We start from the raw sequence: 25159 nt of genomic DNA on the forward strand, positions 1-25159 counted from the left end.
GTGGAAAAATTTAACTAGAGGATTCTTATAGATCCCTGTGGGAAGTATGTAATAAAAGTTACGTCCTTTTTACCTACATGGTAAATCTTTGTGGTAATATGTAGTACTACTTGTTTGAAATGCTTTGAACAAGATGTACTGCTTTCATGAATATAGATAATATAAGCTTATCTGGAAAATGCTTATTAACTGTCAGATGAATTACTGAAAGGAAACTAAATCTTTTTCCCCAAAATACTTCTAAAACATGAATTTAACGTGAAATGTCAAAACAAATACAACTTCTTATTTTCTTTCTTTCTAAATGACTAAGCTCAGAAACTAGCTTCAGCCACCAGGGATAAAATAAATATTAGTGAACATGTTTGGTGTTCAGTATTTCTGTGTGACATCTCAATTATGGACCTTGTTAATGTTCCATGACAGCCTGGCATGCCCTGTGCAGTACCCGGCGTTGCTTTGTCCTTTGCTGGAAAGGCAGCTGACTGGGAATTAGGCAGTCACCGGGACAGTTATGCGGCCTCTGCTCACAGGATAGCCGTATTGATTTTGTCTTAAAACAGCCAGCAACTTTATTCATCCTTCATGCTTCTGGTGTGTTTTTCCCTCACCTGCAGTAGTTGATGTTGTGTATCGGAGAGCTTATGTTCCAAGGCCAAGTTCGTAGTGGCTGTTGATTGGCAAGCCTTTTGGAGGTGCTTTGCCATGGAATGATTAGGAAGGGAAGCAAGCTTAGCATTTCAGCTTTCTAGTGCAGTTTTTCAAGCATGCAGTGCTTTTCAGCTCTGCTGAGAAGACTAGGCAACCAGATCCAGTAGTATTACAGGCAAAATAATTATTCATCTTGGTGTACTGCTGGCAATAGCACTTTTCATTCAATTTTAACCAAGACTGGCAAACCTTTTTACACTGTTAAATAAGCCCCATAGCAGCTTATCTATAATAGCAAATACTATTCAGTAAATGCAAGTGAAAAGAGATGCTATCTGTATTAATACTAGAAAGCTTGACATACTGAAAAAGAGCAAAATCACGTGCTTTGTTTATGGCATTGAATCAGCTGTAGATAAAATGCACTAACTCTTTGGCTGTCTGGCCTGTTTGTCTCTGCCGGCTTCTGATCTGATTTACTTGGCGGCAGTAAACTGCCATGCATTGAATGACAGAACACCGAGCAGCTGTCGAACATTAACAGCCCAACAAACCCTTGAGGAAATGAGATGCAACTTCTTACAGCTAGTCTTCATGCTTATCCTTAAGGATAATGACTTCATCAACAAACTATATTAAAAAAAAATTATTAACAATCTGTTGTAGAACAAGATATTATATCTTCTTTTCCCTTCTCTCTCTTTTTTTTTTCTTTTCCTTCAGTATCTTTGTGTTTTACTCTCACATGTATGAAAGTAGAAAGAAGAAACTTTTATGTGTTGGGAATTCACATTGTTAGGATTGCAGTCTTGCTAAAAACAGCATAGCTTTGCTTTTTATTTGGAAGTATTAAAGTGATGTTTTATTTAGTTTTCTAAATAAAAAGCTAACTTCCCAAATAATGTCATTAGTAGAATTTTTGAATCTTCCTTAAAGACGTAAGTGTACTAGTACAGCAAAAACTTTAAAAATAAGACATTTTTCAGATTGTATTTCTAGGGTAGATACTGTTTGTTAGTCTGATTAAATCTGGGCTCCTTGGGACTGTGTGCTGGCTGAATGAGAATTAATGAATGTTTGTAGAACACCATCTGAGACATTGTAACTGAATTTTCTTCCCTTTCCACCATGGGAAGATTCTGCGTGGTTATTTGTTACAACAGGCTTATATTTATGATGGTTTAGACATTTATGAGAACACAAGGATGTCTGCGGCTTATACACAGATTGCAGTGGCACTTAATTAAAACAGTTGTTATTCAAGATAGAATACTAATACCATTTTCCCTCTTTCTTTCAGAGGGAAGTGTAATATCTCCCATTTCTCTGACATATTTGCTGCTAGAGAGTTTAAAGCCCGAGTGGATTCATTTTTCTACATACTGGGCTATAATCCAGAGACAAGGTAAGTGATGTGACTTTTCAAGGCAAGCTTTACCACTGCTCTGAGCCTGTAGGAACAGGAAAACTACTGAAGGGAAGAGAAGTTAAAATCAAATATGATGTTGATAGGAAGGTGAGGTGAAAGGGAATGCAAGGAGAAGCTGAATCTTCCTGCTGAGTGTATGTGTAGGAGAAAAATTAAGAGTAGATAAGAAAACCATGCAATGAGTCATGACATCCGGTTGCATCTTCTGGGTAAATAATGTACTGCTTCAAAACAGGTTTTCTAGAACTATGACAATTTTTTAAAGGTTGCAAACATCAGCAGGAATTCTTAGCCGTCTCATTGGCTAAATGCACAACCCTGAAAATACTTTTAAAAATACCTTCACATCTTCTAATAAGCTATGTTGAATCTTAGACACTTTTAAGAAGTCAAATTGAAAGTTTTTAAGTGTGTAAGGTCATGCTTTCATGTGCAAATATTCATAGAAGGTCCTATATCAACAATCTCTAGTTTATGCTTTGCTGGCCTAGAGCAGCTTAGAAGTACAGAAAAAAATTTGGGGGGGAGTAAATACATATTTGAAGAAGGTATGTTTAGCATGCTTTTTCATTCTGCAGTTCTTTCAAACTACCTGGGAGTTGTCCAACCTATCTTTGTCAGATGTGTTGGGAGAGCAAAGCTGGTACTAGACTGTACCTTCAATATTTTTCAGGTCCAAACCATAACTCTTTTTTAATTTATGTAGCTTTGTAAATGCAGAGAATGCCTTACAAATACCAGCCATAAAGACTTTGTTGGCTAGTGGAGTATTTCTACAAGGACTTGAGTAACAGGGCTCAGCAAGGTCTGTGCTGACTGCAAATTGTTTCTTTCAGTGCAGAAAACGAAATTAGCTGTGGACCTTCATTTCCAGATGTATTGTTGAGAAAAGTGTTATTTTAAGTGGGGATTAGATAGGCATATAAATAATAAATATTTGAATTGTTACATGGTAGATTTACTGGTTTTAATGCAGATATGAATCTTTATGCTTCAGGGCATAGTCAACCACTAACTGATTGCAGTTAGGAAGAAATTCCCTGTGTGGGCATATTATTATGTAATTGCTTATTTATGAGGCTTCCTGTACCTTACTCTGTCATGTCTTAAACTGACCATATGTCTGAGACAGGGTATTGGCCTAGGTAAACTCTCTTTATTGATTCAGTTTACATTCAGAGCAGGTATTGTCAGTGGAAGTCCTTAGGAGGCAATCTTGCTGGGGTATGGTGCTGAGCTCTGGGAAAAGGGCATGAAATCCTCTAATATTTTAAAATGCAATATGTTAAAATGTTTTTCTAGCCTTATTTGTGTATTTTTTTCGAGCATTCTGACAGGGCGAGGCATTTATGAAGTTTGTCATGATTCATGTCTGATATTCAGGACCGTGCTCGTTAATTTTCTTTAATGTATTTTAGTTTTGAGGGTGTGAATGCTAAATGAACTATTTGTATTAGTGTTTAAGTTCTGTGTCTAATGGCTGATCTCTCCTATGAAATGCCATTTATGCAAGTTGTCAGTGCAGTTCTAAACCTACTGTTTGTGTGTAAGTAGCTGTTAATTCTTCCAGCTATTAGAAAATGACTGAGGCTGAAAAGATCAATGAAATGACAAAGCATAGCACTTAGTGATCAGCTAATTATTCACATTAGCCACCTCTCAAAACTAGGTTTTTCTTTAGTTGCAGTTAGGGGTTTTGTTGTTTGGTTTGGTTTTGGCTTGTTTGCTTGTTTTTAATTCTAGCTCTTCGAGTCTATATTTTTTCTTGGAATGGGGGGAGGTTTAGAAAAAGGAGCTGAGTCTACATCACTTGACTATTTTTGACCTGTGTGTTTGCTACTGCTTTACAATGCATGCTGCTTTGAATGCCTAATTGTATATTTATTTTACTTTTGGAAGTAGAAGTATTGTAACACACATTCCAGGATGACCTGCTGGTGGTTTATCTAGAAAAACAAAACTTTGTCTTTAACTTCATCTGCTTATCTAATGTAGTGTTTTGTTTCACATGGAGGGGGTGGAAAATGTTCATGGTAGTTCGAAGTAATAGGTTTGTTGTAGGTAAGATTCTGAATACTGTGGTGTGGCTCCCTCACTGACTTGTAGAAATGTGTAGTAGCATATATTCCTAGACTAAACAAGCCTGAGCTGTGGATTACATCTACAAAGGTATATTTCTGTTTGAGTGATTTTATTTTGTGTTCAGCATAAGATGCTCATAAGCTCTTTAGGACTCTCAAATACATCTCAGTGTGTTGGGAATTTCAACTGTTTTCTGTATTTTCATGTGTTCTATTTTGCTAAACAACCAGCAAAAATCCCAGACCCCCAAAACATCCAAAACACCGGTGTGGTGGATGTGTAATGAGAGGCTGTTTTGTTCTTGGAGCATGCAGTGCTGAAGAAAAGTATGCTTTGTTCGTTTGTCCTTTTCTATTTGAAAGCTTGCTGAATATAGGTTTAACTTGGGAAATATCAACTGTGATCCTGTTGTTGATCGTTCTGTGGTCTGGAAGTGGTAAACCTGTGTGTTTTGGGATATCTTTTCTTTACAGTGTAGCTCAGGCTAGGGTTTTTTTCTACAGTTTGGTAGAAGATTACTTGCCACGTTTCAGTAATTTTCACATCAGTGAGAAAAATCTGATTGTGGAATAAAAACCTAAACTAATCTTAAAGCTAGAGGTTGGGTGTTATCACCTTGAATAGAGTGTTAATCAAGCTAGTAAGTAGACTTGAAATATGTTCCTGGCTCTCAAGTGTGGAATACATCCACTAAGCTTGTATTGCCAGCAGAGGAAGAAAATTCATTTTATGCTAAGTACTTTAAAATAATTAATTTCATGTCTCTGCAGAGAAGTGACTGCTCTGACATAGACTGATTCCACTAACATGGAATCTCACTCAAACTTCTGGGTTCCCCAAATGGCCAGATGAGACGGATGCTTTATCAAAGAAGTGTTAGGTAAATTGTGTATGCCCTGAAATTAGTTTAGAAGCATTTCAAAGTGTGTGGAATAGCAATCAAGAAGCATTAATGGACAATGGAAAACAGACCCTGTGTACTCATGGGTAACTGCACCAGGTTGAGTTAAGCAGTTGATTTTGGTATTTGAATCGGGAATCAGCTCTGCCTGTTAAGAAAAAAATATGCAGCAAGGCTCGGGGATGCTGTTGAACATGCCACTTGACCTTAGACAGCTGTTTTTCACCAGCTCATATCTTACTACTCATTCCCCTTAACTCTAGTTCCTATCTGATCCATAGTATAGTGACATGTGTAGCTGATTCTGGCAAGAACTTCTTCCAGTCCTTCCCTTTGTACTCTGACACCCTGTATGGACTGACAGAAACAACTGAGCCATCTTACACAAGGATGCAGGCATGCCACGTGCCACCAGTGGTACTGGCCTGTTTCTGTAGTGTGATGGTGTGTACTAAGTAATCAGTTCTTTCATCTCAGGAGTAAATAAATACATTTTGAAGTTTTGTCTGACACTGACATCTGTAAATGTACATGGATGTGAATGCTACTGAATTTTTACTTAGAACTAGAAATAATCAGGTATTACTCTACAAACAGTTTTCATGGCCATGAATCAAAATTACTCTCCAACATAATTTTGTGTTGTAGAACAAAATACTAAACATTCAAGGCATGGGTGAGTTTTCGAAATAGATGTTTTAGGAAGACCAGGATCTTGTCTGATTTTATTCCACAACATTTGCTGTTCCTTTATTCTTAATATTTTTCTTGTAAAGTGTTCTTGTTGGGTAATGTTGTAAGCTAAATGAGCATTTGTGTGTCTCTAAGATGAATGTTCCCTACGGTGAAAATGAAGGTGACTTGCTGGATTTTTTTGTTTGTTTGTTTTTTGTTTTTTTTTTTTTTTTTCCCCCCTTGTCCTTCATGGCCTACTATTTTATGTTGTCTGGAAGGGGATTTCTGTGAAAGTCTGAGTCAAGAGCCTTTTTTTTTTTTTTTTTTTTTTGAAAAGAATAGTGTATACTCTTACAAAGTCAAGAAGTCAGTGTGGAGTTGTGTTTAAGTAGGATTTTCAAAGTTTCCTCTTAATTTTGCCCTTTTGAAAAAACTATAGTTGAATGACAAATTGGTATCTACAACCAAAATGTGAACAGAGGCTAAAGAGAACTGCAGAGCTTTTTTTCACTGTTTTGATTATTTTGTCTGGTTAGTTTTTAGCAGTCAGAATATTTTGATTCTATACATACAGTAGTACTTAGGGCAGTGATAGAGGGTGGAAAGATCATAAAGGTTTTTGAATGTATCCATCCTTATGTCTCAAATCTGAGCCTTTAAATGAGTTCTTGTTATGCTTACTCTTAGTAGAACACAATGAGAGTTTGTGGTGTACTTTGTTTAAATGAGAATTCCTACAGTGTGTCACAAATCCAATTTTTTTTTAATAGGTTTAGCAATTTTAAATACAACCAGGAATTCTCCTGATGTGGGAGACTGGGGACTGTTTGTATGGCATGCCCATGTGATGTGAAACAGATGGCTTCTGTATGTCTTACTAAATTACAACAAAGTTGTTTTGTATCACTCTTGTCTAATATTCCCGGGAAAGAATTATAGAAGATGCTGAGCACCTTCACTTCATGTCAGTAGATATCGTCCTGTGTTGGAAGTTGCAGTTGATTCCTTAAAAAACCCTCACAAAAACTGTGTTTAGATAAATAGATGTATAACTTCTTTGGGTTGTTTTTTCTGTCTGATATCACACTTAATAACATTTGGAATATATTATTTCTGTGTGTCCATATCTTAATTTACCTCTGAACTGGAGGGTAGAATAAAAGCTGAGAACTTTTTCTCAAGTTCATGTTGTGAAGTTGAGGGGAAAAAAACCAATCCAGAACAGCAGCAACAAAAAAATCTAGAAATACGTTTCAGCTGTAGTTGAAATGAACACTAGATATATTTGGCCTTATAAGCGTTCTGGCTTAAATCGGTTAGCTGGTAAAGACTGTGCAATGTATTTGGAGTAGTTACCTTTTTCTTGTCTGTAGTCTGGGAAAATTTGGTCAGTCTGATTCTGCCTGTGGTACCCCCTGTAATTTTTTTTATGACAGAAGCAGATAGAAAGTTATGGTGGATTTGTGTCTCTTTTTTGTTTGTTTGGTTGTACTTTTTCTGTTTTAAAGCTATTTATAAAACTTCACTGTGTTTCTGCATGTTTTAAATACATAGCCTAGTATAGCTTAGTATTTAAAAAGAAACCCAGCATCATAGGAACTTTTATCATACTTGGTTGTGTTTGGTTTTTAAATTTGTTTTTAATTGTTTATTGTTTTGGTTGGGTGTGTGTATGTTTGCTTGGGTTTTTTTGTCTTTTTTTTTTTTTTTTTTTTTTTTTTTTTTACAAGTGTGAGCCAAGCCACTCTATCCTGTATTTTAGGGAATGGCTCCTTCAGTTTACTAATGAGCTTTGATAGCATCAGATAGTTTCAGCAGAGTCACAGTAGCTGAAATGCTCAAGTTACTGAATGTTGAATTATTATTGCAGTTTCATTGAAGGAGCCAGACTATGTTGGTGAAGGTTTCCAAAAAGGGGGTGGGAGGTAGCATCATTTGGGCAACAAGAAAGGTGTATCTATCCACGTTATAATAAAATTTTCTCACTGAATTATTGTCAGGGAGAAATTTGGGGCTGGTTCTGAGGACTGATCTGTTTTGCTTAATCAGTTTCTGTCTTTACAACTCCAAAATTTGAGAAACTTTTTATACTTCTCTAGCCTCCCAGTAAAATCAGCTATCTCAGATGCCCTAAAATGGAGGCAGGTATACTAATTATAGCGTTTTATGCTGTAGGGCGAAGGGATATTACCTTCATAGAGACGGGTGGCTAAGAATTTGTTTTTAATTACATTAATAAACAGGAATGCCAAAAATCAAGGGTGATGAAGGAAGTTCAAACAGTGAGTCAAGTCTGGCTCCTCTTGGGTTCACCTTCTGTTCACACGTGCTTGTAAATGGCAATGGCACTGTTGCTGAGAATTCTTATTCTTTAAATGTTCTCATATATTGCATTATTGACAGGTAGAATGAACATATTTTGTGAATCAGCTTGCTGCTTCATTTCCTAACAAAAAAATCGTATATTAAAATGTGAAGCGTCTGTCATTTGCATCTGTGAAAACCACTAAGCCTTTTAATAAATGTAATTTTTTTAAAAGCTAATCACAAACTAGGGGAAAAACTGCTTTTAGAAGCCTGTTTTAAATCGCCGTGGATTTCACTTGGTATAAAAGGTATAAAAAAAAAAAAAAAGTGCTGGAACCCAGATCTGCAGACTTGGAATCGCTCTGCTCTGGCGCGTTGGCTGTATCAGATCCCCCAGCTAAGGCCCCCTTCCCTGCACACTAGCTTGGTATGCGGAGCTGCGGAGGCTGTTCAGTGCGCTTTATTTACGGAAACAGCGGGGTTGAGATTGATTGCGTTGTAAGACAGTGTGTGGATGAGGGAGGGTCACAGCACATGCTCAGTCCTGTCAGTCCGAGGGCGAAGTTTCTGCGTTCTGCGTGCAGGCTTAGGTCATAGCACAAGCTCAGTGAAAGCTCTCTGAGGTCTCTCAGACTGCATGTGCCTCCATTTTGAGTTGGTAGAGTGGAAAAGGCAGAGTTTTAGCTGTTAAGTAGAGGGTTCAGGAATACATCTAAACCCACAAGAGCCTGTCATAGTCATGGATGATCCATTCAGCCCCTGCAGGTAGGCTACATCACTCTGGCCTCCCCTAAACAATGATGATTTTTGCTGTTATTTGTGACTTCTGAAATGTTTATGAAATCATTTCATTACTATTGCATGTTCCTCAGAACCTTGTAATCACATCAGCTTTGCTGTGCAGCTGTTCGTATGGTGCATGAGGGCACTGAGCAGGGAATCTGCTGGCTAAGGGGTGCATGAAGCAATACGTTGAAGCTGTGTGGGCTTATTTTATTTTTTCATTTTTTTTTTTTTCCCCCCTTCGTGGTGCAGTTTTAATTTCAGTTGTGCTGTCTGCGTGCCAGCCCTGTGGCAGGTCTGTAGGGAGCTGCAGGGGCTCTCGGCAGGATGCAGTGCTGCCGAAGTGGCTATTAGGAAATGTTTGGGCCTGCAACAGACTGTTTAGATAATGTTACGGGGAGGGTCGTAGATCAGCAGCCATTGGTTGCTCTGGGGATGGGGTGGTTCTCATTTTGATTGAGGGGCAGTGGTCCTGCTGATACTTCGTCAAGTATTAAGGAAAAAAAGAAATAATAAAAAAGTAGCCAGCATGGTTCTGCTTGCTTGTCAGTCACATGCAAATAACACTTAAGCATCTAAAATGCAGCAATATCGCCTTACGCATTGAGAAGCTCATCACGTGAGAGTTGTGTAAGCAATACCCTCTTTGGTTTTATCAGGCTAGCGAAACACTGACATTTTCAGGCTGATCTGAGCACAATAGAGGACTTGGCCTCTACAGTTTTGTGTAACGATAGTATGGTTGCAACTGGCTTTGAGGTCCTTGTGGGACAGCCATCAGTGACGTGTCACTGCTAAATATAAAAAGGTTTGGGAGGACTTGGGTGTGTTGAAGGGGAATAAACGTGGTTCTGCAGCATGTTCTCATTCACAACAGTGTCTGGACTGGCGCAGAACTGGGTGCTGTTCTGCTGCGGCCCTCTGCCCGGCCCGGAGCGGATCTCGGCACTGTGGGGTCTGTTGCTCATGAGAAATACTTCAATCAGGGCAACTTGTTTGCGAGTTACTGGAACGTATGGAGTTTGAAGGTGACAGGATGGTTTGTGCTGCTCATAGTGACATCTCTGGAGCTTTAGAGCAGAAGGCCGACTTGTAGCCTTGCACGGAGTCATTCACCTGTGCGGGGTGCATTCCTGGGGCTGCCTTCCTTCTCTTGACAGAAGCTGAGGAGTGAACGATGAATAAGACTGCGTAATTTTGCCCATGTTAGTGCCATGTCCACATCTGTATACTCTCTAAAGTGTCATTCCCTTTTCCATTTCCTTTGATACCCATTGAGCATAAAAATCAAGACATCTATTTAGTGTGGATCACTGGTGATTTTTGCCATTGGCTGAAGCAAAATCATGCTAATGGTTATAGAGCAAAACTCCCTCAAACTTCAGTCTGTTTGAATCACCTCGTAGTTGAAGGGGGCCCTAGGCTTTAGAAACATTCTTATTCCTAATAAAGGAGTGACTTGAATATGTACAGGAACATGACACTGCTCTGTAGAAATATAGGGATGTGACACCTTTGTCCTTAACCTTTGTTTTAAATGCGGACTTATAAGCAGAAGAGAATGCATTGAGGGATGGGGAGGGTACAAAGAAGTCTGCTTTTGTGCTGTTTTTCAGTGATAATTTGTGCATGCATTTAAAAAACATTTGAAGAAAAATGCCATTTCTAAACTTAAAATGAAAATTTGGTCATGCTAATTTGTAACAGCTATAAGATTAACTTACAATAGCACAGGTGGACAAAAAATAACAGTTAGGTTGTAATGACAAAATGTGATTATCAAACAAAAGTATTACATTTGGCAAAACAAACACTGCTGGAATAACATGCCAAATAAGGCATTCTTCACTTAATCACTTCCAGATGTGAACTTGTGGATGTCATGTTTGTTGTATTGGCTCCCAGAACTCCCCCTTGATGGATGCCTCTGGTGCCTGTACTGTGTTCGTGTAGAATCAGAGGGTTCCTGCTCCTAGCAAATGTATAGACGTTTTTATTCCCTGTGGTAGTACTCTTCTCGCAGCAGACCTTCAGTGCTTTTTGACATCTCAATTTTTCCTTTCCACATGTTTCAACACAAATGTTTTGCACGTGCATTGCCAGTTGTGGAGTTGGTCAGCCAGTAACAAAACCAGTTTTTATAACGAAAGCAGTTTCTTAGGCTTGTGCGTAGGTGTACAAGACTGTTACGCTTTGGTTTTAAAAAAGCAACAACACAAAGAGAAAGCCAGTCTCCCTACCTGCCCCCCAACCAACGAACAGAAAACAGAAATAAACAAACCAAAACCTCCTTGGTGGTAGGAGAAGTAAGGCTGGCTGCTGTACGGTACCTGTGGTACTGGCAATAGTTCTTCATATGTTGAAAAGCCCCGCTCTCCTTGATCAGACTGTGGAGTGTGCTCACACAGTTACTACTAATGGTGAAGTTTTAAGCTGGCTGGATGCCCAGAAGATTCTCTCCAGTTCAGAGACTGTTGGTAGGTGGTCTGGTGAGTTACAGTTCCACTCCAAACAACTGTTTGAAGTTACAAATATGCTATGGGAAGTGCTTGTATTTTGTCCTTGGGATGAAGAAATAGTGGCTACGTACTTGATAGTCTTACTTCCCTTTGTTCTGGCTTCATTTTAGCTTTTCTTCAAGACTTAAATCAGTAAGATTACCTCTTCCTCCTTCCTTCCAATTCTTTAGGCTGTAATTTGTTTTAATTAGAGCTTTGTATTTCCAGGTGTATGGCAGAACTAGGGGTATCTTCAATCTTGTTTTATGCCTCACATTCTTCATGCTTATCACCTTTGACACATTCTGTTGCTTTTCCATGTATCTGCTGTTCCAGGAAGCTGAAGATTTGTGTTGTCAAGCAAGCTGAGAGACTGAGTGGTAGATCGTTTCATCTAACCTTGATGAAGCTTTATGGAAAATAAATTAACTGCTAGGTTGCTGCTGGATTCCACTGTCCTGCATATAAACTGTGATTGTGCTGAATGTAGTATATAGTGTACAGGTGCTGATGTAGTATATAGTCTGTTTTAATAGTGAATATTTGCTCTGGGAAGTGCAAAGGTACTGCCTGGCCATTTTAGAAGCTAATACAGGGTAAACACTTAAAGCAACATAGTTCCATTTACATATTTACTTATCGGTGTATATGTTGCTTGTGAATAACATTCTGGTTCTATTAAAATCACATGTAGACCAGATCATAAACTTTGCATCATGCAGAAGTTTCCACAAATTTTTTTCTTTTGAACTTGTGATCAAAACAATGGTGTCTTCCTTACTTAAATGTAAACAAATATTGGAAAACAATCATTAGGGAGGTGAACTCACATGGGTAATTTCTATGTGGAGAGAACTCTTGTTTCTTTTACAATAACTGAAGTCTCAGAATGGCTGTGTTATGATCACTTCCACCCTACCTTTAGAGTAGAGGGGGACATTACTTCTAAGGACTGTGTAGTCTTTTTTCTCACATAGAAGCCTGATGAAAAATAACATTGTCTTGAAAAAGCTTTCTCTGTCTGACTCAAACTTCTGCATCTACTTCCTTCTCCAAACAGCAGAATGGGTGCAGGACACCAAGTCCTCCACTTCGGTAAAGTTCTGGCTCTGCAATCAGTCAGCAGGTGCAAGCTTGTAGTGAAGATACAAATGTTAGTACATGTTTATTCATTCCTGCTTTAGATTGAGCAATCACTAAAAATGTTCCTGTGTAAGTTCATTTGCTTGAAATACAGGTTTGATTTTTCAGTCAACACAAAATTGCATGTGCATTTTTTTTTATTATAAACACAGTGCTACAACAGGCTTTAAACAAAACTTATACTAGAGGCTGACCAATATTTTCTGAGCATTAGGATACTACTTCTAGAAAAGGGATTTAAAAATCTTGCTTAAAAAAAAGGTGTGAAGCACAAGTGCAAGCTGGACACAGGAAATCTGGTAACTAGGAAGTAAAATTTTTTTAATGTAGAAAATAATCATTGGAAAAACCTAACAAGCCATTGTTTAACCTGTAAATTTTTTATAGGTCCTCATACAATGAAAACATAACAATGTAAACTAACTCACTATCTTTAAGTAAGAATTGCTGGTTTGTTTGGGTTTTGTTTGTTGGTTTATTTTTGGGGGTGGGAGAGAGGGAAAAGGAGCCAATTCTGTTATCCTCAGGCACCTAACTCACAGCTTGGAGGTAGTTGTGGGGTGTTTTTGGTTAAAGGTTGAATGGCCTGAACCTCACTGTCGCTTTTGTATTTTGAACTATTTAATGTACCATAGCATGCATGAAGGTGGTGGTCTTGGGTCAAACTGAGGATCCATTTGGCTCAGTATATTGTCTCCCAGCAGTGACCATAAGCAGATGCTTGGAGAAAGTGAGAGCAGAGCTGTGATGTATGACAGAGGCTTACTGTGTTTGTGAGCAGTCTATTTTGCATCACTGTGGTGAAATCTTCAGACTTCTTTAGTGCTGCAGAGGCGCAAATGTATGTAAAGCTCTTTTTTTATGGTTAAGTCTTTGCAGATAGAGCCTGCATAGCATCAGATGAGGGAGGAGCAGAGCAAGGGAAGTTCTGAATTTTATTTTGTGGATTCAGAGAATAAACCAAAACAATGTCCTACAAAATGGATCTCTTCAATGTAATTCCAGTCCCTTTCAGGCCCTGATAAACTGTTTTTTAACCAGCTGAAGTTGGAGTGGAGTAATTTTTGTTCTCTCCTGTTTTGTCCCTCTAGAGATGGAACAAAATGATCCTTGCCAGATGTTTTTAGAACTGCCTCTGAAGAGCTTTTTTTTTTTCATCTTGAGTGTTGGACCATTTGCATAAAAGGATTTTTAAAAAAGCCTTTTCTTGACACTTTCCTAACTACTTCAGATTTGTATTAATTTTACAGAAATCACAAATATCTCAGAATTGCCTTACTGTATCACGCTTTCAATTTATGTAACTGATTATCTTGCCAATTAGAGTGACTGTTTGGCTACATCAGTGTTAAAGTGTATGATTACCATTTATAATCTGTTCAGCCTATAATGCATATATCTAATCTGTTTTTGGTTTTATTAAGTCATTGATTTTCTTCCTGGGCTTTGTAAATAAACCCAAATCTCATAAGATTCACTGTTTAGTGCTATAGCTTCTTGTTGCTTACTAAAAACAAAAACCCCAACCCCTTCCAAACCCCTGCATATCCTATCTGTAAGCTGTGTTTTTCCTCTTTTAATCTTTCGTCATATAAAAATAATGACCATCTCAACTGTTTCTGCACACTTCCTTAGCTACCAGCTCATCTGTCCCTGCACAGCAGCTGCTATTCCAGTTCCTGTTGTGGTCTTGGCTTCAGAGGGCTCTGTCCCCTCCTGCAGCCCATATCCCAGGAGGGCGAGAGCTGCTTAGGCTGGCAGAGCTTCTAGTGTAATGGTAGAAACTTCCTTTGCACTATGAGGTTTGTGTTAGTGATACGCATATGTTACAGCGGGCAGTGGATTTTATCAAGCCAGTTTTGAAAACCCTTTTTGGAGAGTTCCAGAGAGAATCGGAAAGGCTGTTTGAAAGGTAGTCTGTGGTTGAGCGATTTGGCCAGTTTAAAAACCTTTTTGTGTTGAAGCAGCCCTCTAGCTTAACTACAGATCACCTCAGTATACAGAATCAGGAATGATTATGCCAGTAGTGGTTAAACGGGTAGCACAGAATGCCATCCTATTTGTGGCATTTGGGTTGTGGTGGGGTTTTTTGTTTGTTTTTTAAACTTAATGGTAGTAGTAAGTTGTTGTCATGTTTTCTGAGCTGTTGCTGGCAAGGAGCAGGTGTTTCAGAAGGCCGGTGGAAGGTGCAGTATGTGATGGAGAGCATTGGGTGTGTGGTGACCACAGCAGAACAAAACTAAAGCTTGTCTGCTGGGTGAAATGGAGTGAAGAAGTACATAGTTGATTCGATGTGATACTGCAGTAGTAGCACCTCCCTCACCCTGTCTCAGGCATGTAAGTCAGTATAAAAAATGTGCAATTACTGCATAGCATGTTTCTTGCTGAACTTTGGTAGTAAAAAGGGAAGACAAGAAAGAAGCAATATCACAGTTTCTAAGATTCCGCCTTGTACTCGGGATCCCTGACCTCGAAGGGATCAGCGTGTGGGAGTTCCTTTCAGAAGCCTGGCTTCCTCGCAAAGTTCTTCATTAAATGTGCTGGGTAAAGAACTGACTTGGATTCATGTCAAGGGCAGGACAAAGGCAGGACAGTGTAGAGAAGTGCTATGCAGAAATCTGCAAATGCCTTTTGCCATTGCCTTCAGCTCTGCAGAGTTCTGCTGCGAGTTCCCGGCCTTGAATCCTGCCTGGCTCTGGCAGCACCGTAACAGCAGTCGGTGTTGCAAGTCCTGAACCCAAGTTATCCTCAAAGCTGCTCTGGCAGGCTGCGGTGCAGCTAAGACTCTGTCTTGCAGCAGTTCTTTTGTGGCCACGCTTCAGTCCTCAGTGGCACGACAATGCTGCGTTATTTTCATGGACAGAGGCTGCCAGTTGGGCCGGGTTTTGTGGAAATGGTATGAGTGTAGGCAAGAAGGTGGATGATAAATAGAGAGGGTTAAACTTGTTTCTGTATTGGAAATGGTGCAGGAACTGTGGCTGCCAGCCTTCCTTCCTCTCTTTCCTTCTTTCTAAAGCTGGTAAATTAAAGCTCTGCACCACCCTGTGCTGCCTCCTATTCCTTTCTCATCCTCACCTCTGAACTGTTTTCTCTCAGTGGTGCTGCTTTTGGCCTTGAACCTCCAACCTCCCCTGTTGCTTTAGAATTGAAAGGACAAAGCTTTATTGAACTGAACATCCTCTCTCTTCTCTCCGAACTGTTTGGAACAAGCCTCTCTCGGATTAGAGAATGCTTGTTTGGCCCTGCTCTGCTACAGAAGCTTCTTGCCTTTTTGATATTCAGTCGCAGGCTTCCATCTCCTTTCTGACCAGCCCCTGTTTACTTTGCAGAATACAACGTTGTCATGGCAACAGGTTACTTTTCAAAGGGAACATCTTGTCATTATATTTAATCCACTGCAGCTGAAGAGGACTGAAATATTAAGTTGTTGTTGCTATGGATACTGCTTTGTTACATCAGTCTCTTTTGTGTCAGATTTCATATACAGTGTTGGGTCGTCTTTTTTCTTGCCCGTAGAATAAACACAGAGTGCTATTCCATTATTATTGTAATTGCTTTCCACCAATATAATTTAGCTTAAAAATCTACAGTGCATTTTAGTTTCCATAGCAAGAATTTTCTTTCCATTTGCAAACCCATTCCTGGGGACGTGGAAACAGTAAAAATTATTTAACAGATTGTGTGCTCTTGCAGAGTGATCAGCTTTGTGCCCTTTTTAAAAAAACAAGTGTCTTGTAGGGCAGCCTGAGAGAGCTTCCTGCCCTGCAGCTTAATTCAGCCCAGTCCCTACCTTTTGGGGCAGGAGGAGGAAGTATCTTTAGGGTGTGACTATAATAAGGAGATGATAAATGAGTGATGAAAGGGCACGCAGAAATATTAATCCTGACACTTCATTTTCATGTGAGGAATCGTGATTGGATAGCCTCGTTGAATTTCCCCAGCTAACTCCTCGTAGGAGCAGAAGTTCCCTCCAAAACTTTTCTTTTGTCTTTGCAACTACTTATAGGATAAGTCTTGATTCTTAACTTCTTTATTTGATGCAACTGAGGAAATTGGGAGTTGGGGGGATATTTGGAGTGCTGTCTGTTTTCCTATCTAAACAGAAAATAGTTTGTGTGGCCTTTGGCTGGTGTGAAGTACTGTAGCTGGCAGAAACTGCATAGATGTGTTTTAAGTTTGACTTGCAGTGACTAGTAGAGATGTGCACGGCTTTAAAATGAATTCCGGGAATAAAGGAAGAGCATCAGCATTTTCTGTTGTCAATTTTCCCTTTGTTCCTCACAGGGAAAAATTCTGACACCTTGTAGCTGAAAGAAATGTACCCTTGTATTTAATTTATAACTTTGTTGTAAATATCAAATTGGTTTTCTACTTCAGTCATTTCTTTGCATAACCTGAAAACAAGAGAACAGTGTCAGATCATGTCTTGTAAACATATGCATTGGAGAAAAACATTTTTGCCATGTTCTCACTCCTTTTAGGAGACTTTTGGCACATATTTGAGAGTGGATCTGCTTACCAGGGAGGTAGCATTGTATAGACATCAAGACTGAGGATGGAGTATTACGAAACCTATGTTTATCCCTGTCTGACATGTTCTCCTGTCCTGTTGTCTTGGATGAGGTCCGTTCAGATACACTGCTGTAGTTTACCCACTTGTGCACCAATGAATAACATTTCAGAGTGGTCAGTAAGGTCATGTTTAACTCAATACACACATGCAACATCCTTTGAAATTTTGAGGTGAAAATGTTCATAAAGATATGCAAATGATCATGTGAAAAAAAACAAAACCCCAACCCCCCCAAAAAACAACAACCCTCCAGTAACCTTTTTGATTTAAAATGGTATTTAATGGTTTGGATTCTTAATTTTTGAAGTTTAAAGGAAACTTTCTTAGTCGTTGCTGATGATCACTGTGAATGCACTAAGGTGAATAGGAAGTCCTGCAGGGTGGCAGCTTACTTGTAAAATTATGTCGTTATTCCTCTAACAGCAAACAGCAAGATCAGTTCAAGTTTGCTCTTTCCAGGTTAATGACGGTGATCTGTTAGGTTTATGTGTGTGTTCTTCCATGCTAGTGTGTTGACTCACTTAACACTTCAATAACTGCAAGACATCTAAATTCAGAAGTTTGTCTCGTAACAGCTTTGATTTTTGTTGTCCTTTTAATGTAATATGCAGAATATAAACAAAGATGTCTGTTTAAGAACAATTTATAGGAAAAGTAGCATGTTGATCTTAAGGATATTGAATTTCCTTGTATTTGGTTGTGTTCTTTAATGCTATTTTACATGAGACTTGAAGGGCCACCTAAGTTTTCAGAAGAAAGTAGTCGCATTCGGTATCCTAAATACCAGTGTTCAGGCCCAAGTGCCTTTATAGACTATAGTCATCTGGGTTTTAGCAAGAGCTGGATATGCAAGATTACAGCAGAGGGGTGCCATGAATTCAACTGTAGTCCTTGAGAAATTAGGATTTCCATTAAATAGTTTTGTTCGTATGCCTTCTTGTTGCTTATATTGTAATAAATTTAATAAAGAGGAAGAGTCAAAGGGTACTTTTCAATTATGAAGCTTTATTTACTCTGTTAGTCTGTTTGAAATTTAGGAAGAAAAATAAATTCTGTAATGTCAGGTATGTTGTTCTGGTTTATATTGCCATACCTTTAACTTGTGTTTTTCCCAGGGTATTTCTTCTGCAACATGAAAAAATAGGTTTTTTTCTACCATATAAATGTGATGTTTCAGTAACTCCAACCAATGGTATGAGCAGCACAGAGCCCCCTCAGAGTATAATTCTCACTACATGTAGGACAGTTCATTTGGAACTTGGAAGTCTCTTATCTAATTTCAAAATATAATAAAATTAAAATATAGAATATAGAAAACATAATAAAATTCAAAATAGGATAAAATTCAAAAATATGGGGGCCAAGTGTATTATGTAGAAGGGAAGCCCTCTTTCTGGATGAATTGAATTAACTTCACTTCTACAAATGTTACAAGGCATGTTTTTATTGCCTTTTAGACTTTTCTGTGTGTCTGTGTCATGCTATGTGATGCGATGTTAGCAAATGAATTAACAGCAGAAATAGTAATTTTAACTTGTTAAAAGAAGAGCTAGGTAATTTTGCATGAGATCCAAAGTACCTTGAATGGTTTTTCATGAATTCTGCCTGGAGAAAGAGGAATTAGTTTTTCCAATTCTGGTAATGCAAGGCTCTGTTCTTCAAAGATTAATACCCCAAATATTTTTATTTAAGATATTTTCTCTTTCAACATGAAAATGACCACAAAGATGTTCATGAGGCATGTGGCATTTCCTGTGTTTGAATTTGTAGCATAGTGCTTAGCATGTTGTCTGCATTATTTTAGGTCTGGTGTTGAAATAAGTGATTTAAAGAACATGCTTGTTGGAAGGTGATTCTCTGCTCAGCAGGCTTCTGAGTTGGCTGGCTAAAGCATGGAGCCGTTCTGAGCCATAGAGGCTTGTAAAGGATCTTGATTAGAAGCCAGTGCTGCTTCTGTATTGCATGAAATCTAAACATCAGCAAGTAGGAAGATGGGTGCCCCGTTATCAGCTGCCCAATGCTTTCTTGCTACTGTGAGGATAGATCACACCAATCCTTTTCTTGACTTCAGCCGCTTCACTGAAAGTTCCAAACTTGCCTGGGTGGTTTTTGCTGATTGCAGTGTAGCCTGTAATAACACCTGAGTATATTCTTTCTTGTTTCATTAATAATGTTTTATTTTTGCTTCTCTCCCATTTGCATTGAAAATGTACTGACAAAAAATACAGAATATGATCCTAAATTTCATTAATTGTAACTCTTTCTCATTACTCTTTCTTTCTTTACGTATCAGGAGGCTAAACAGTACCCAAGGTGAAATCAGAGTAGGACCCAGCCATCAGGTAAGGGATTTTGTGCATATTCTAATACCCGGAGGGCATGCTTTTGCCACCTGATCTGTTCAGAGGACACTTGCTTAAAATTATATGCATTCAAGTACAATGAGTTTTTTAAATTCATCATTAGTTCTTCAGAATTCCTTAGCTCAGTTAATGACATTTTTCTATGTCAGATGTTGATATGTTAACGATTTTTGCTAGCAGAAGTGCTATTGGATTAATTCTAGAAGATTGAAGGAATATGAGGAACTATTGGAAATAAAGGAAAAATCTCAGCTATTACTGGGCACGTTTTGGAGTTAAAAATGAATGGATTCTCAGCTGCCTTTCACCAAACAATGGTTTTAATAAATTATATTAAAAAAAGAAATTTGGTGTCTTTTCCCAGTTATATTGAAAGTAGACCTTTTAATTTTAATTTGCATAGTAAAATTGTCAGGTTGGTGTTATGTGACCTGTAACAGTTAGTCCTGAATCTATGTATTTAAACAAAATGGAGTTCTATTACAGTGAATAAAAAACATGCAGCCATTTTCCAAGAACAATGGTACAAGAAGGATGGGGGAACTTTAAATCTGAGAGGCTTATTTCCTGTACAGCGACTGTGTTGAGATACACATATATATCTGTGTACGTATTGATCTTTTAACAGAGGATACAGTGCTTTTAAACGTGTCTGTTAGTGTAGCTGTCATTAATGCAGAAATCACTGTAAACCTGCTCTCCCTTTTATGTTTGTCTCCGAGTGTGCTCCGTCTGGTGTCATGCCTGTGGCTTTGCATTTCCTCCTTGACTTGCATTTACACTTGAAGTCTGCGCATGTTCTCCTCTTATTTTTGTCTGTTAAATGAGTTTGGCCTACTGTGGTACTTTGGTGTAAAAGTCGGGGGTGCCACTGTGTGTTCAGTAATTCAACAGTTGTCTTAAAAATGAAATTAGTATTTATAATTGAAGCAGTTTTGGCAGCTGTTGGGGACAGACCTCTTTCTAAATACCCTCTGCCTGCGTTGCCATGTGCCGTGACCAACACACTCTCCCCTGCTCTTCAAGAGGTTAGCTGGTCCTCACCCTTTTTACCTGCATAGTTTTCATACAAAGCAGTTCAAATCCTTTTTAACTAGGAGGCATGGTAGTTCTAGATGATTATTGAAATATCCCTTTTGTTCATAGTCTACAGAAGTCATATTACAATTATAGTATTGTGTTTGTATTTCCCAGGAAGTTTTTTATGCAGGCTTTCTTTTCACATTCTGATGCTGTAGAGAGGATAAATTTTGATTTTAAAGATAGGGAAACTTCAGTTGTTTGTTTGACTGCAAGAAGAACTGGAAATTCTTAAGACCAGTGCCTTAAGTCATTTGGATTGTTAAAATAGAAATTGGGAAAGCATGCTGAGTGTGTTCAAACACTGGGAAGCAGAATAAGGTTAAGACTCTAGAGGTTAGTTTGTTCCTGCTATGTTCTAATTTGAGGAAAATCCTTCATAAGCATTGAAAATAATCTGTTTTTAAAGAGCATTAGCATGCAACTTACTCTGGTTTATAAGGCCAGATCTGTCACTAGGAACTGAGTGCTCTCCTTTACCTGTGGAATTAACCTTCTGCTGTCCCAAGTGCTGGGTTTTTGCATCCAAGTGATGAATATTCATTCCAACTTTCCTTAAAATCTTGTTTAATAACTAGCAAGAGCAAAGATTTACAGAATCTATATAACATTCTTAAGGACATTTTGCATTTAGAGGAAAAAATCCGTGGCAATTACAACCTGTAGTATTCTTTTCACTAGTCATAATAAGAGGACTATAAATGATACCATCAAAACAACTTTCATCTCAAATTGTCATCTAATATTTTGGCAGGTATTAGTCACCTGTGCCGTAAGGTATAATTTACCAGATGCATTTATGGGTGGAAAAAAAGTAGGAAGAAGGTCCACTGAATTAGAATACTATTAATTTTTGCTTCCTTAATATTTTAAAGTTCCATTGTTCTTTCACTCATTTGCTGAGCATCTATGTTTGACAGATGCCATCACTAAGAGGATATACTCGCATTCTGTTAATCAGTATAAGGTATAATTTTAGATATATGAATGGTTGATTGTAGGCCATGGTAGGAAGTCACATTGAAGATGATATTTGCTGCTTTCCATTCTGTAGTCTGATTCATTCTGTGGAAAGTGTAAAAATAGTCTCCTCTACACACTGGGATTTGCTAACTCAGGGAATGGATACTTTCCTCCACCCACCTTTTCGGGAATAACGTATGTGTAGCAGAATCCAGAAACAACAGTGATATCCCAGTAGTGGTTTCTGATGAATACTGTGGCCTTAATTTTCCTTAAATTGTTCACATTACGGATGCTAGAGGACTGTTGGTTTGGGGTTTTTTGATACTTAGTGCACAGGTACCTCAGACTACAGCTTGTTTCATAATAGCAAGTAGGGACGCGATTGAAGAGAAATGTTTCGTAGAATTACATTTGTTCTCAAAGTTCACATGCATAGGAGGAGGAGAGTAGGTCTCTACTAAATGTCCTACTATGAAAACTTTTGGCTAACAAATTAATGGCCAGAGGTGTTCAAGTTGCTCTTAGGAGTAACTCTAGTAATTAAGCATGTTCTTAGGGTACATAAGGATGAAGTTTAATTTGTGAAAGCACCCTGGTTGCGGGAATACATAGCTCTTAGAGAAATCTCATCTTAGTACAATGCTTGCTTATCCTTTTCCAGAAGAGAAATTCAATGACATCCATTTTCCCAGGCAAGAAGTAAAATACAGATTAAAGAGCAGAACATGAAAGACATCTGAACCTGTGACTTGTAATTACTGGTTATGTATAAATGTTGCCTCTCAAATATGTTTAGTGTTGTAAGTATAGGAGGTAATTATAGGGCTTAAAAGCTGTTTCTGAAGAGGCTCTCAGCTATCTCATCCAATAGCAGTAGATGACTAAAGATGCTAATTGGGTCTCCGGATACAGTGTAATATTTAGTGGCAGAGTTCATTTCACTGAGCTATCTCACTTTCAAGAAATTTCTTTGTTTCTTTTTAGAGTTTTAATGATTTACTGCAGACTTAATTTCAAACTCAGTGTTAAATGTGTAGGATTTTTTACTGATTTTAAAATGGTACACATATGGTAGCCAAATTCTTGCCTTCTTTCATATTAGTATGTTATATGAGTGTGTTTTAGCCTGACAAGAAGGAGTTGTAACAGCATCAATTTGACAAATGAAAACTGTCTCTGAGGGTAAATTGTCCAGTGTTTGACTTCTGTACAACAGAGGACTACATATAATAGTATATATTTATAAGATACATAAAATGGTTTACGTTCAAGCTGTAGTATTTCTGCAGATGTGCTTGTACTTGATCAGTATACAGAAGGGCTTCACTGATGGTTGAGAAGTGGTGTTAAGCCTGCATAATTGTCAGAAAACAAACTTCCCTTCTAAAAGGAGGAATGCTGGATGAAGTGAATAGGTTGGAGTTTGATGACCCAATTTCCTCAAACTTCTGAAACTTATATCAGATAGCTTCCCCACCTGTTGTCTGAATAGCTTCCATCTATGAGATCATAATATTCCAGAGAATTTACAAACACTTGTGCATCCTCCTAACATTGTTACCAACTGCAGTGTCTGTATGAGCTCTTCATTTTTTCCAGGCTAAGCTTCCTGATCTGCAGCCATTTCCTTCCCCAGACGGTGACACAGTGACACAGCATGAAGAACTTGTGTGGATGCCAGGAGTCAATGACTGCGACTTACTTATGTACCTTAGGGCAGCAAGGTAATTTCAGCCAAGATACTACCACTGTCTTTAGAATGCTGTACTGGGAATGCAGACTGCCGTGTATGTGCACTTGGCTACAGTCACTCCTTCCTATTTTGTTTTGGTGTAGCATGGATGTCAACCAGATAAGCTGAAATGTTTAGGTTGAGACAAGAATGCTCTGATTTGATGTTGGTCCAACACAGGATCTTTCCATTGGCTGTGGCTTTTGGATTTAAAATGCAAAGCCAGCTGTATGTGCTAGCATGATAAAAAGAGTGTTGGATGTGTACCATCTAACAAGGGGAGTAACCGCTATGAGTGGAATAGCTGTGATAGCATAGGGTTCCTTCAGAGACTAAATGTTTTTTTGAATGAGCTCTAGTTTGCATTTCAGTTTCATACAAATCTCTGGTATGGCTGGTAGATTAATCAGATGCACAGGTGGGCCTCAGAATAATTCAGAGTATGAGTAAATTACTTCTAGTTGACAAAAATTCAGAGATGTGGGAAATCTGCAATCTAAGTTTTCTAACGAAATGAAACTAAGATTACAACAACAGGTTTGCTGTCTCTGGTGAGACTGTCCTCATGTATGGAGGTTATATCTTCCATAATCCTGAATGTGCTTTAGTGGTACTACTGCAGTGCAGATTTTTAATTTATGAAGTCCACTTAGATAGGGTTTTAATTTTGAAATCATTATTCCATATGCTGAGGTGACTCAGGTTTGCCTAACAAATAGCAATGTTTGTGGTGCCTTGTTTTACTTGTCTTCACAACATCGCAAGGCCTGAAATTTGTGATATAAGGTATAAATATGCTATTTGTGTGTTGCATGATGTGTGCATAAAACAGTAGCTGAAGAATGTAAACTTTTTTCCCCTCAAACTATAAAGGAGCATGGCAGCTTTTGCAGGCATGTGTGATGGAGGATCCACTGAAGATGGTTGTGTTGCAGCCTCCCGTGATGACACTACACTTAACGCACTCAATACAGTAAGTATATAGAAGTACTGTATCAAAGAACAGTCCTTTTGTTTATTTCTGAACTACTTAAAGCATGTAGTGTATAATATTTTACAGCTAAAATAGATTTTGGGTTCACAGTGTGAGTATGATAGTAGCTTAGGTTATCATAAGTTCCTTTCAAATACCAACTAGTTTTCAAAAATCTAGCCTATAGAACTTCAGTGATAAACTTTTGGGTGGTGCCTTGAAGATGACAGCTAGTAAATGTTCTGTGTGGGAAGCTGCTCAGATCAGGTACAGCATCTGGAACTGGTACTTACTCAACCGACACCTGGCTATTGGTCCTTTCATTCAGTCCAACTGGCTTCTAGCTGCAGGAAAACAATGTTTCCTAAAAGGAAAAATCATGATGCCATCAGATGTATAGCATTATGTATGTGGTGTACTGACTGTCTGGAGTTTGTCCCACGCATGATGCTTTGTCATTTGTAGTTGGATCCATGTATGTCCAGTTATCTCTTGCATAAACATAACGTGTGTAAATAAAGCGTTACTGAGTAGTTATATAGATGTGAGTATATGTTGAGATGCTCACACAGTTTCAGTACAGTCACAACAATTAACTATTTTGGGGAGGGTAGAGGGCACTAACATCAGTAAATCATGGTTCTTTAAATGCTTCTTTAAAGATCAAGCTGAAAAAACTTGTCCGTCATTTCATATTTTTGGTAACTTAGTGAAATCTCTAGTTGTTTATTTCCTCAGAGTCCTATCTGCAGCTGTTGGAGACTTGTGGTGGTAGTGACTCTAAACTGACCTTTGTGTGTCTTCATTGTTTCCTTCCTGAAATGTAATAAAAGGAATTACATGTAACTGGTCATATGCTACTCGGAAGAAACACATAGGCAGATCTGCTGACTCTACGGATAAACAATTTTCATTCTTCCTCTTTTTATGTCACCTTTTATCCATAAAGCGTATCTTGGAGGTATGAACAATTGAGTTCTGTCCTGTTGTTTTCATCGTTAGT

General features: G+C 38.4%; 1 protein-coding gene across 5 annotated transcripts in view; it reads left to right on the forward strand.

Annotated features, from left to right (window-relative positions):
• Window positions 1-25159, forward strand: part of RERE (arginine-glutamic acid dipeptide repeats) — a 255060-nt gene that overhangs the window by 133317 nt on the left and 96584 nt on the right. For 4 of the 5 annotated variants that reach the window (XM_042794277.1, XM_033007501.2, XM_033007502.2 and 1 more), the window contains exons 6-9: window positions 1952-2056; window positions 19336-19384; window positions 23051-23175; window positions 24057-24156. In XM_042794277.1, the coding sequence (XP_042650211.1) occupies window positions 1952-2056; window positions 19336-19384; window positions 23051-23175; window positions 24057-24156 (379 nt within the window). Of the gene's footprint in view, window positions 1-1951; window positions 2057-8654; window positions 8811-19335; window positions 19385-23050; window positions 23176-24056; window positions 24157-25159 lie in introns of those variants that run through there. The other variant, XM_033007504.2, reaches the window with a different exon arrangement.

This window comes from Tyto alba, unplaced genomic scaffold, assembly GCF_018691265.1.
Source record: "Tyto alba isolate M040663 unplaced genomic scaffold, T.alba_DEE_v4.0 Super-Scaffold_20000042, whole genome shotgun sequence".
NCBI classification, from domain to species: Eukaryota; Metazoa; Chordata; class Aves; order Strigiformes; family Tytonidae; genus Tyto; species Tyto alba.